The sequence below is a fragment of the Procambarus clarkii genome, chromosome 63, assembly GCF_040958095.1.
Source record: "Procambarus clarkii isolate CNS0578487 chromosome 63, FALCON_Pclarkii_2.0, whole genome shotgun sequence".
NCBI lineage: Eukaryota > Metazoa > Arthropoda > Malacostraca > Decapoda > Cambaridae > Procambarus > Procambarus clarkii.
The window spans coordinates 28,797,912-28,812,249 of NC_091212.1; the positions used below are offsets into that span (position 1 = coordinate 28,797,912).

The 14,338-nt window shown below is 39.6% G+C and overlaps 1 protein-coding gene across 1 annotated transcript; it reads right to left on the reverse strand.

Annotated features, from left to right (window-relative positions):
* Nucleotides 1-9,060: 9,060 nt before the first annotated feature.
* Nucleotides 9,061-9,609, reverse strand: LOC138354585 (uncharacterized). Its single transcript, XM_069308959.1, has one exon. It carries the CDS (start codon nucleotides 9,607-9,609, stop codon nucleotides 9,061-9,063), a length of 549 nt encoding a protein of 182 aa, XP_069165060.1.
* Between the last annotated feature and the right edge of the window lie 4,729 nt (nucleotides 9,610-14,338).

A 14,338-nucleotide genomic window follows, 5' to 3' on the forward strand; every position in this document is an offset into this window, starting at 1 on the left:
TAAGAAATTTTTTGGGTCAAATTGATTGGAAAGGCTTGGGTATGGGGTGTGGGCCGGTCTTGGAGCGAGACATGAACCCAGCGATAGGTGACTTAAATAGGGATTTCGATGTGGATTCAATATATTACTTATTTAAGAATATTCTAAACAAAGCACAGGAACGTAGTATACCATACAAATTGAATAGATCGTATACTAATGACCCAAAGTGGATAACAAAGAATTTGAAGAACCTTATAGGTAAAAAGAGAGCTTGGTACAAAAGGATTAAAAATGGGGAGGTCACTTTAGAACAGGAATTCGTACAACTGGTTAGAAATGTTAAAAAAGAGATAAGGAAAGCAAAAAGAAACTATGAAGTTCGCATAGCAGGGCAAGCAAAGACAAATCCTAAAGGGTTTTTTCAGTTATATCGTACTAAGACTAGGGAAAGGATAGGTCCATTAAAAACTGAGACAGGTCAAATAACAGATAGTGATGAAGAGATGAGTAGTATTTTTAATAAATATTTTGTATCTGTATTTACTAAAGAGGAACTTAACAATATGCCTTCAGCCGAACAAGTCTATGTGGGTGGGGACGAGGACAGGTTGACGAGTTTAGCAGTTACCAGGGAGGATGTTCTTAAACAAATAGTAAAACTCAAACCAAACAAATCCCCAGGGCCGGATGAAGTGTTTGCTAGGGTGCTTAAAGAATGCAAAGAGGAGCTTTGTGACCCACTGTCAACCATATTTAATAAATCAATAGAGTCAGGCAGAGTGCCAGAGTTTTGGAAAGTTGCTAATGTGATACCAGTTTTTAAGAAAGGAGATAGATCTCTTGCGTCTAACTATCGACCAATTAGCCTAACGTCTATTGTGGGAAAGTTACTCGAATCTATAATAGCAAATAAAATTCGTCTTCATCTTGAAAAACATAAATTAATAATTGAGTCGCAACATGGTTTTATAAATGGCCGTTCATGTTTAACAAATTTGTTATCTTTTTATTCTAGCATTGTTGAGGCAGTTGATAGTGGTAAGGATTGCGATGTTGTATACCTTGACTTTAGCAAAGCTTTTGATACAGTGCCACATGAAAGACTGATTAAAAAAATAGAGTCTCATGGTATTGGGGGTGCTATATTAAGCTGGATTAGGGCATGGCTATACCAAAGGAAACAGAGAGTTAGTATAAATGGAATCAAGTCAGAGTGGGAAAGTGTTGTAAGTGGAGTGCCTCAAGGCTCTGTCCTGGGACCTCTGTTGTTTATAATATATATAAATGATTTAGATTCAGGTTTGAGTAGCAACATTTGCAAATTTGCCGATGATACGAAAATCGGTAGGGAAATTAATTCGGAGGAGGACTCACTATCACTTCAAGTTGATCTAGATAGGGTTTTGAAATGGTCAAAGGATTGGCAGATGCAGTTTAATGCTGATAAATGTAAAGTTCTGAGGTTAGGTAATGATGATAGAGTTACAAGATACGAGCTAGATGGTGTTGTGATTGCGAAGTCGGATTGCGAAAGGGATCTGGGAGTTATGATTAGTAAGAATTTAAAACAAAAGGATCAATGCATAAATGTTCGTAATAAGGCAAATCGGACACTTGGATTTATTAATCGCAGCGTTAGTAACAAGACACCTGGTGTGGTTCTCAAGCTATATCTTGCTCTAGTTAGGCCCCATTTAGATTATGCAGTTCAGTTTTGGTCGCCATATTATAGAATGGATATAAATTCACTTGAACGTGTCCAGCGTAGGATGACTAAGTTAATTCCCCAAATTAGAAATCTTTCATATGAAGAAAGATTAACAAAGCTTAAGTTGCATTCACTGGAAAGGCGAAGAGTTAGGGGTGACATGATAGAGGTTTACAAGTGGATGAATGGACATAACCGGGGGGATATTAATAGGGTATTAAAAGTATCAACACAGGACAGAACACGAAACAATGGATATAAATTGGATAAGTTTAGATTTAGGAAAGACTTGGGTAAATACTGGTTCAGTAACAGGGTTGTTGATTTGTGGAACCAATTGCCGCGTAACATTGTGGAGGTGGGGTCCCTCGATTGTTTCAAGCACGGGTTGGACAAGTATATGAGTGGGATTGGGTGGTTATAGAATAGGAGCTGCCTCGTATGGGCCAATAGGCCTTCTGCAGTTACCTTTGTTCTTATGTTCTTATGTTCTTACAACTTTTTCCCACTCTGATTTGACTCCATTTATACTAACTCTGTTTCCTTTGGTATACCCATGCCCTAATCCAGCTTAATATAGCATAAGAACATAACATAAGAACAAAAGTAGCAAAGGTAATTAACTTGGATTAGGGCATGGCTATTCCAAAGGAAACAGAGAGTTAGTATAAATGGGGTTAAGTCAGAGTGGGATAATGTTGTTAGTGGAGTATCTCATGGCTCTGTCCTGGGACCTCTCTTGCTTATAATATATATAAATGATTTAGATTCATGTTTGAGTAGCAACATTTGCAAATTTGCCGATGATACGAAAATCGGTAGGCAAATTAATTCGGAGGAGGACTTACTATCACTTCAAGTTGATCTAGATAGGGTTTTGAAATGGTCAAAGGATTGGCAAATGCAGCTTAATGCTGATAAATGTAAAGTTCTGAGGCTAGGTAATGATGATAGAGTTACAAGATACGAGCTAGATGGTGTTGAGATTGCAAAAGGGATCTGGGAGTTATGACTAGTAAGAATTTAAAACAAAAGGATCAATGCATGAATTTTCGTAATTAGGCGAATAGGACACTGGGATTTATTAATCGAAGCGTTAGTAACAAGACACCTGGTGTGGTTCTTAAGCTATATCTTGCTCTGGTTAGGCCCCATTTAGATTATGCAGTTCAGTTTTGGTCGCCGTATTATAGAATGGATATAAATTCACTTGAACGTGTCCAACGTAGGATGACTAAGTTAATTCCCCAAATTAGAAATCTTTCATATGAAGAAAGATTAACAAAGCTTAAGTTGCATTCACTGGAAAGGTGAAGAGTTAGGGGTGACATGATAGAGGTTTACAAGTGGATGAATGGACATAACAGGGGGGATATTAATAGGGTATTAAAAGTATCAACACAAGACAGAACACGAAACAATGGGTATAAATTGGATAAGTTTAGATTTAGGAAAGACTTGGGTAAATACTGGTTCAGTAACAGGGTTGTTGATTTGTGGACCCAATTGCCGCGTAACGTGGTGGAGGTGGGGTTCCTCGATTGCTTCACGCGCGGGTTGGACAAGTATATGAGTGGGATTGGGTGGTTATAGAATAGGAGCTGCCTCGTAAGGGCCAACAGGCCTTCTGCAGTTACCTTTTTTCTTATGTTCTTATGTTATGTAACTGCAGAAGGCCTATTGGCCCTTACGAGGCAGCTCCTATTCTATAACCACCCAATCCTACTCATATACTTGTCCAACCCGCGCTTGAAACAATCGAGGGACACCACCTCCACCACGTTACGCGGCAATTGGTTCCACAATTCAACAACCCTGTTACTGAACCAGTATTTACTCAAGTCTGTCCTAAATCGAAACTTATCCAATTTATACCCATTGTTTCGTGTTCTGTCTTGTGTTGATATTTTTAATACCCTATTAAAAAAATCCCTATTATTATATCTATTAATATCCCCTGTTATGTCCATTCATCCACTGGTAAACCTCTATCATGTCACCTCTAACTCTTTGCCTTTCCACTGAATGCAACTTAAGCTTTGTTAATCTTTCTTCATATGAAAGATTTCTAATTTGGGGAATTAACTTAGTCATCCTACGTTGGACACGTTCAAGTGAATTTATATCCATTCTATAATACGGCGACCAAAACTGAACTGCATAATCTAAATGGGGCCTAACCAGAGCAAGATATAGCTTAAGAACCACACCGGGAGTCTTGTTACTAACGCTTCGATTAATAAATCCCAGTGTCATATTCGCTTTATTACGAACATTCATGCATTGATCCTTTGGTTTTAAATTCTTACTAATCATAACTCCCAGATAAGAACATAAGAACATAAGAACAAAGGCAACTGCAGAAGGCCCACTGGCCCACACGAGGCAGCTCCTATTCTATAACCACCCAATCCCACTCATATACTTGTCCAACCCGCGCTTGAAACAATCGAGGGACCCCACCTCCAGCACGTTACGCGGTAATTGGTTCCACAAATCAACAACCCTGTTACTGAACCAGTATTTACCCAAGTCTTTCCTAAATCTAAACTTATCCAATTTATACCCATTGTTTCGTGTTCTGTCTTGTGTTGATACTTTCAATACCCCATTAATATCCCCTTTGTTATGTCCATTCACCCACTTGTAAACCTCTATCATGTCGCCCCTAACTCTTCGCCTTTCCAGTGAATGCAACTTAAGCTTTGTTAATCTTTCTTCATATGAAAGATTTCTAATTTGGGGAATTAACTTAGTCATCCTACGCTGGACACGTTCAAGTGAATTTATATCCATTCTATAATATGGCGACCAAAACTGAACTGCATAATCTAAATGGGGCCTAACTAGAGCAAGATATAGCTTGAGAACCACACCAGGTGTCTTGTTACTAACGCTGCGATTAATAAATCCAAGTGTCCGATTTGCCTTATTACGAACATTTATGCATTGATCCTTTTGTTTTAAATTCTTGCTAATCATAACTCCCAGATCCCTTTCGCAATTCGACTTCGCAATCTCAACACCATCTAGCTCGTATCTTGTAACCCTATCATCATTACCTAACCTCAGAACTTTACATTTATCAGCATTAAACTGCATCTGCCAATCCTTCGACCATTTCAAAACCCTATCTAGATCAACTTGAAGTGATTGTAAGTCCTCCTCCGTATTAATTTCCCTACCGATTTTCGTATCATCGGCAAATTTGCAAATGTTGCTACTCAAACCTGAATCTAAATCATTTATATATATTATAAACAACAGAGGTCCCAGGACAGAGCCCTGAGGCACCCCACTTACAACATTTTCCCACTCTGACTTGACTCCATTTATACTAACTCTCTGTTTCCTTTGGAATAACCATGCCCTAATCCAAGTTAATATAGCACCCCCAATACCATGAGCTTCTATTTTTTTAATTAGTCTTTCATGTAGCACTGTATCAAAAGCTTTGCTAAAGGTACACAACATCGCAATCCTTACCACTATCAACTGCCTCAACAATGCTAGAATAAAAAGATAACAAATTTGTTAAACATAATGGGGTGTTGATGGGGTGTTGAGATATTCTCAACACCTCATCAATATTTCCCCCGTTATGTCCACTCATCCACCCGCAAACCTCCACCATGCCACCCCCAACCCCTCGCCCCTCCAGCGAATGCAACTCAAGCTCCGCCAACCCCTCTTCGTATGAAAGATTTCAAATTTGGGGAATCAACTCAGTCATCCCACGCTGGACACGCCCAAGTGAACCCACATCCACTCCACAACACGGCGACCAAAACCGAACTGCACAATCCAAATGGGGCCCAACGAGGGCAAGATACAGCCCAAGAACCACACCAGGTGTCCCGCCACCAACGCCTCGACTAACAAATCCCAGTGTCCCATTCGCCCCACCACGAACATTCATGCACTGATCCTCCCGCTCCAAATTCTCACCAATCACAACTCCCAGATCCCCTTCGCAACCCGACCCCGCAATAGGAGAAAATTCTGTTAAAGTGCCAGATTTTCGAAAAGCTGATTTTAATAGCCTAAGAAATTTTTTGGGTCAAATTGATTGGAAAGGCTTGGGTATGGGGTGTGGGCCGGTCTTGGAGCGAGACATGAACCCAGCGATAGGTGACTTAAATGGGGATTTCGATGTGGATTCAATATATAACTTATTTAAGAATATTCTAAACAAAGCACAGGAACGTAGTATACCATACAAATTGAATAGATCGTATACTAATGACCCAAAGTGGATAACAAAGAATTTGAAGAACCTTATAGGTAAAAAGAGAGCTTGGTACAAAAGGATTAAAAATGGGGAGGTCACTTTAGAACAGGAATTCGTACAACTGGTTAGAAATGTTAAAAAAGAGATAAGGAAAGCAAAAAGAAACTATGAAGTTCGCATAGCAGGGCAAGCAAAGACAAATCCTAAAGGGTTTTTTCAGTTATATCGTACTAAGACTAGGGAAAGGATAGGTCCATTAAAAACTGAGACAGGTCAAATAACAGATAGTGATGAAGAGATGAGTAGTATTTTTAATAAATATTTTGTATCTGTATTTACTAAAGAGGAACTTAACAATATGCCTTCAGCCGAACAAGTCTATGTGGGTGGGGACGAGGACAGGTTGACGAGTTTAGCAGTTACCAGGGAGGATGTTCTTAAACAAATAGTAAAACTCAAGCCAAACAAATCCCCAGGGCCGGATGAAGTGTTTGCTAGGGTGCTTAAAGAATGCAAAGAGGAGCTTTGTGACCCACTGTCAACCATATTTAATAAATCAATAGAGTCAGGCAGAGTGCCAGAGTTTTGGAAAGTTGCTAATGTGATACCAGTTTTTAAGAAAGGAGATAGATCACTTGCGTCTAACTATCGACCAATTAGCCTAACGTCTATTGTGGGAAAGTTACTCGAATCTATAATAGCAAATAAAATTCGTCTTCATCTTGAAAAACATAAATTAATAATTGAGTCGCAACATGGTTTTATAAATGGCCGTTCATGTTTAACAAATTTGTTATCTTTTTATTCTAGCATTGTTGAGGCAGTTGATAGTGGTAAGGATTGCGATGTTGTATACCTTGACTTTAGCAAAGCTTTTGATACAGTGCCACATGAAAGACTGATTAAAAAAATAGAGTCTCATGGTATTGGGGGTGCTATATTAAGCTGGATTAGGGCATGGCTATACCAAAGGAAACAGAGAGTTAGTATAAATGGAATCAAGTCAGAGTGGGAAAATGTTGTAAGTGGAGTGCCTCAAGGCTCTGTCCTGGGACCTCTGTTGTTTATAATATATATAAATGATTTAGATTCAGGTTTGAGTAGCAACATTTGCAAATTTGCCGATGATACGAAAATCGGTAGGGAAATTAATTCGGAGGAGGACTCACTATCACTTCAAGTTGATCTAGATAGGGTTTTGAAATGGTCAAAGGATTGGCAGATGCAGTTTAATGCTGATAAATGTAAAGTTCTGAGGTTAGGTAATGATGATAGAGTTACAAGATACGAGCTAGATGGTGTTGTGATTGCGAAGTCGGATTGCGAAAGGGATCTGGGAGTTATGATTAGTAAGAATTTAAAACAAAAGGATCAATGCATAAATGTTCGTAATAAGGCAAATCGGACACTTGGATTTATTAATCGCAGCGTTAGTAACAAGACACCTGGTGTGGTTCTCAAGCTATATCTTGCTCTAGTTAGGCCCCATTTAGATTATGCAGTTCAGTTTTGGTCGCCATATTATAGAATGCATATAAATTCACTTGAACGTGTCCAGCGTAGGATGACTAAGTTAATTCCCCAAATTAGAAATCTTTCATATGAAGAAAGATTAACAAAGCTTAAGTTGCATTCACTGGAAAGGCGAAGAGTTAGGGGTGACATGATAGAGGTTTACAAGTGGATGAATGGACATAACCGGGGGGATATTAATAGGGTATTAAAAGTATCAACACAGGACAGAACACGAAACAATGGATATAAATTGGATAAGTTTAGATTTAGGAAAGACTTGGGTAAATACTGGTTCAGTAACAGGGTTGTTGATTTGTGGAACCAATTGCCGCGTAACATTGTGGAGGTGGGGTCCCTCGATTGTTTCAAGCACGGGTTGGACAAGTATATGAGTGGGATTGGGTGGTTATAGAATAGGAGCTGCCTCGTATGGGCCAATAGGCCTTCTGCAGTTACCTTTGTTCTTATGTTCTTAGTGGTAAGGATTGCGATGTTGTATACCTTGACTTTAGCAAAGCTTTTGATACAGTGCCACATGAAAGACTGATTAAAAAAATAGAGTCTCATGGTATTGGGGGTGCTATATTAAGCTGGATTAGGGCATGGCTATACCAAAGGAAACAGAGAGTTAGTATAAATGGAATCAAGTCAGAGTGGGAAAATGTTGTAAATGGAGTGCCTCAAGGCTCTGTCCTGGGACCTCTGTTGTTTATAATATATATAAATGATTTAGATTCAGGTTTGAGTAGCAACATTTGCAAATTTGCCGATGATACGAAAATCGGTAGGGAAATTAATTCGGAGGAGGACTCACTATCACTTCAAGTTGATCTAGATAGGGTTTTGAAATGGTCAAAGGATTGGCAGATGCAATTTAATGCTGATAAATGTAAAGTTCTGAGGTTAGGTAATGATGATAGAGTTTCAAGATACGAGCTAGATGGTGTTGTGATTGCGAAGTCGGATTGCGAAAGGGATCTGGGAGTTATGATTAGTAAGAATTTAAAACAAAAGGATCAATGCATAAATGTTCGTAATAAGGCAAATCGGACACTTGGATTTATTAATCGCAGCGTTAGTAACAAGACACCTGGTGTGGTTCTCAAGCTATATCTTGCTCTAGTTAGGCCCCATTTAGATTATGCAGTTCAGTTTTGGTCGCCATATTATAGAATGGATATAAATTCACTTGAACGTGTCCAGCGTAGGATGACTAAGTTAATTCCCCAAATTAGAAATTTTTCATATGAAGAAAGATTAACAAAGCTTAAGTTGCATTCACTGGAAAGGCGAAGAGTTAGGGGTGACATGATAGAGGTTTACAAGTGGATGAATGGACATAACCGGGGGGATATTAATAGGGTATTAAAAGTATCAACACAGGACAGAACACGAAACAATGGATATAAATTGGATAAGTTTAGATTTAGGAAAGACTTGGGTAAATACTGGTTCAGTAACAGGGTTGTTGATTTGTGGAACCAATTGCCGCGTAACATTGTGGAGGTGGGGTCCCTCGATTGTTTCAAGCACGGGTTGGACAAGTATATGAGTGGGATTGGGTGGTTATAGAATAGGAGCTGCCTCGTATGGGCCAATAGGCCTTCTGCAGTTACCTTTGTTCTTATGTTCTTATGTTCTTAATCTCAACACCATCCAGCTCGCATCCCGCAACTCTATCATCATTACCCAGCCCCAGAACTCCACATGGATTGCAGTTTGATGCTGCAGTTCCACATGGAACTGCAGCATCAAACTGCATCTGCCAATCCTCCGACCATATCAAAACCCCATCCAGACCAACCTTAAGCGACAGCGAGTCCTCCTCCGAATCAATTTCCCCACGGATCTTCGCATCATCGGCAAATCCGCAAATGTTGCCACTCAAACCCAAATCCAAATCATTTATATATATTACAAACAACAGAGGTCCCAGGACAGAGCCCCGAGGCACTCCACCAACAACACCATCCCACTCCGGCCCAACCCCACCCATACCAACTCTCTGCCCCCCTTGGAACAGCCATGCCCCAATCCAACTCAACACAGCACCCCCAACACCATGAGCCTCCATTTTTCCAACCAGTCCCCCATATGGCACTGCATCAAAAGCCTTGCCAAAGTCAAGGCACACAACATCACAATCCCCACCACTACCAACTGCCTCAACCATGCTGGAACAAAAAGTTAGCAAACCTGCCAAACACGAACGGGCACCTGCAAAACAATGATGCGACCCACCCACCAATTTATGTTTTTCAAGATGGAGACGAACCGCACCCGCAATCATTAATTCAAGCAACCCTCCCACAATAGACGCTAGTCCAATTGGCCGATAGTTTGACGCAAGTGATCTACATAAGAACATAAGAACATAAGAACAAAGGTAACTGCAGAAGGCCTATTGGCCCATACGAGGCAGCTCCTATTCTATAACCACCCAATCCCACTCATATACTTGTCCAACCCGTGCTTGAAACAATCGAGGGACCCCACCTCCACAATGTTACGCGGCAATTGGTTCCACAAATCAACAACCCTGTTACTGAACCAGTATTTACCCAAGTCTTTCCTAAATCTAAACTTATCCAATTTATATCCATTGTTTCGTGTTCTGTCCTGTGTTGATACTTTTAATACCCTATTAATATCCCCCCGGTTATGTCCATTCATCCACTTGTAAACCTCTATCATGTCACCCCTAACTCTTCGCCTTTCCAGTGAATGCAACTTAAGCTTTGTTAATCTTTCTTCATATGAAAGATTTCTAATTTGGGGAATTAACTTAGTCATCCTACGCTGGACACGTTCAAGTGAATTTATATCCATTCTATAATATGGCGACCAAAACTGAACTGCATAATCTAAATGGGGCCTAACTAGAGCAAGATATAGCTTGAGAACCACACCAGGTGTCTTGTTACTAACGCTGCGATTAATAAATCCAAGTGTCCGATTTGCCTTATTACGAACATTTATGCATTGATCCTTTTGTTTTAAATTCTTACTAATCATAACTCCCAGATCCCTTTCGCAATCCGACTTCGCAATCACAACACCATCTAGCTCGTATCTTGTAACTCTATCATCATTACCTAACCTCAGAACTTTACATTTATCAGCATTAAACTGCATCTGCCAATCCTTTGACCATTTCAAAACCCTATCTAGATCAACTTGAAGTGATAGTGAGTCCTCCTCCGAATTAATTTCCCTACCGATTTTCGTATCATCGGCAAATTTGCAAATGTTGCTACTCAAACCTGAATCTAAATCATTTATATATATTATAAACAACAGAGGTCCCAGGACAGAGCCTTGAGGCACTCCACTTACAACATTTTCCCACTCTGACTTGATTCCATTTATACTAACTCTCTGTTTCCTTTGGTATAGCCATGCCCTAATCCAGCTTAATATAGCGCCCCCAATACCATGAGACTCTATTTTTTTAATCAGTCTTTCATGTGGCACTGTATCAAAAGCTTTGCTAAAGTCAAGGTATACAACATCGCAATCCTTACCACTATCAACTGCCTCAACAATGCTAGAATAAAAAGATAACAAATTTGTTAAACATGAACGGCCATTTATAAAACCATGTTGCGACTCAATTATTAATTTATGTTTTTCAAGATGAAGACGAATTTTATTTGCTATTATAGATTCGAGTAACTTTCCCACAATAGACGTTAGGCTAATTGGTCGATAGTTAGACGCAAGTGATCTATCTCCTTTCTTAAAAACTGGTATCACATTAGCAACTTTCCAAAACTCTGGCACTCTGCCTGACTCTATTGATTTATTAAATATGGTTGACAGTGGGTCACAAAGCTCCTCTTTGCATTCTTTAAGCACCCTAGCAAACACTTCATCCGGCCCTGGGGATTTGTTTGGTTTGAGTTTTACTATTTGTTTAAGAACATCCTCCCTGGTAACTGCTAAACTCGTCAACCTGTCCTCGTCCCCACCCACATAGACTTGTTCGGCTGAAGGCATATTGTTATTGTTTTATACCTCTGAATCAGTTCCTCACTCCTGACTCGACCAACATCATTTCCTCCCACGCTAATGCAAATAATGGGATTGTTCCCATTACCAGCCATAATATCATTCATGTTGTTTATAATATCACCAATGCCAGCTCCGGGATAGCAAACCCTTAACCTGTTCCCCCTAGCTCTAGCACAAAACGTTCTATCCAAATACCTTATCTGGGAATCTCCCACAACTAATGTTTGCTTAGGTACTTCCTTTACTTTCTGATGGGCCTGCGCTTCCTTTCTCTTCGTTGCTTTCCCTTTTGCGCGATCCACAGTCTCTCCACAGCACTCGTCCTCCAAAACGTCAAATGAATTTGAAGTTGCTATGGCGTTTGAAGGCGGCTTTATCAAAGTCTTCTTAAGGCCCCTGTCTTTCGCAACTCTCCAAGACGAGGTCCCTTTACTGCTGGTCTCCTCCTTCGTTACTTCTCGTTGTTTTTTAAGCTGAAATCTATCTCCTTTCTTAAAAATTGGTACCACATTAGCTACCTTCCATGACCCTGGCACTCTGCCTGACTTTATTGATTTATTAAATATGGTAGACAGGGGCTCGGAAAGCTCCTATTTGTATTAATTGTATTAAGAATTAATTGACGATTGCTTTCTTACGCAACACATTAAGGAACCAACGCGGGAAAATAATATTTTAGATTTAGTGTTAACTAACAGGAAAACACAAATTAATGACATCGAAATAGGGAGTGAGCTAGGGAACAGTGATCACAAAGTAATCAGATTTAGCATAGAATGGAATAGACCTGTAGGAGAAAATTCTGTTAAAGTGCCAGTTTTTCGAAAAGCTGATTTTAATAAGAACATAAGAACATAAGAACAAAGGCAACTGCAGAAGGCCTATTGGCCCATACGAGGCAGCTCCTATTTATAACCACCCAATCCCACTCATATACTTGTCCAACCCGCGCTTGAAACAATCGAGGGACCCCACCTCCACAATGTTACGCGGCAATTGGTTCCACAAATCAACAACCCTGTTACTGAACCAGTATTTACCCAAGTCTTTCCTAAATCTAAACTTATCCAATTTATACCCATTGTTTCGTGTTCTGTCTTGTGTTGATACTTTTAATACCCTATTAATATCCCCCCGGTTATGTCCATTCACCCACTTGTAAACCTCTATCATGTCACCCCTAACTCTTCGCCTTTCCAGTGAATGCAACTTAAGCTTTGTTAATCTTTCTTCATATGAAAGATTTCTAATTTGGGGAATTAACTTAGTCATCCTACGCTGGACACGTTCAAGTGAATTTATATCCATTCTATAATATGGCGACTAAAACTGAACTACATAATCTAAATGGGGCCTAACTAGAGCAAGATATAGCTTGAGAACCACATCAGGTGTCTTGTTACTAACGCTGCGATTAATAAATCCAAGTGTCCGATTTGCCTTATTACGAACATTCATGCATTGATCTTTTTGTTTTAAATTCTTACTAATCATAACTCCCAGATCCCTTTCGCAATCCGACTTCGCAATCTCAACACCATCTAGCTCGTATCTTGTAACTCTATCATCATTACCTAGCCTCAGAACTTTACATTTATCAGCATTAAACTGCATTTGCCAATCCTTTGACCATTTCAAAACCCTATCTAGATCAACTTGAAGTGATAGTGAGTCCTCCTCCGAATTAATTTCCCTACCGATTTTCGTATCATCGGCAAATTTGCAAATGTTGCTACTCAAACCTGAATCTAAATCATTTATATATATTATAAACAACAGAGGTCCCAGGACAGAGCCTTGAGGCACTCCACTTACAACATTTTCCCACTCTGACTTGATTCCATTTATACTAACTCTTTGTTTCCTTTGGTATAGCCATGCCCTAATCCAGCCTAATATAGCACCCCCAATACCATGAGACTATCTTTTTAATCAGTCTTTCATATGGCAGTGTATCAAAAGCTTTGCTAAAGTCAAGGTACACAACATCACAATCCTTACCACTATCAACTGCCTCAACTATGCTAGAATATAAAGATAACAAATTTGTTAAACATGAACGGCCATTTACAAAACCATGTTGCGACTCAATTATTAATTTATGTTTTTCAAGATGAAGACGAATTTTATTTGCTACTATAGATTCGAGTAACTTTCCCACAATAGACGTTAGGCTAATTGGTCTATAGTTAGACGCAAGTGATCTATCTCCTTTCTTGAAAACTGGTATCACATTAGCAACTTTCCAAAACTCTGGCACTCTGCCTGACTCTATTGATTTATTAAATATGGTTGACAGTGGGTCACAAAGCTCCTCTTTGCATTCTTTAAGCACCCTGGCAAACACTTCATCCGGCCCTGGGGATTTGTTTGGTTTGAGTTTTACTATTTGTTTAAGAACATCCTCCCTGGTAACTGCTAAACTCGTCAACCTGTCCTCGTCCCCACCCACATAGACTTGTTCGGCTGAAGGCATATTGTTAAGTTCCTCTTTAGTAAATACAGATACAAAATATTTATTAAAAATACTACTCATCTCTTCATCACTATCTGTTATTTGACCTGTCTCAGTTTTTAATGGACCTATCCTTTCCCTAGTCTTAGTACGATATAACTGAAAAAAACCTTTAGGATTTGTCCTTACTTGCCCTGCTATGCGAACTTCATGGTTTCATTTTGCTTTCCTTATCTCTTTTTTAACATTTCTAACCAGTTGTACTAACCAGTTGTAACCGGTCAGGTGAAGTCACAGTGAGAGGTTGTGTTAACCGGAGCTCCGGAGTGTTGTTATATTATCATAGCAATATGGAAGTTGTAGTGAAGGACCTGGTGACTCTAGTGGGAGCCCTGAGGACAGAGTTGGACTCTCTGCGGGAGGAGGTGCGTCA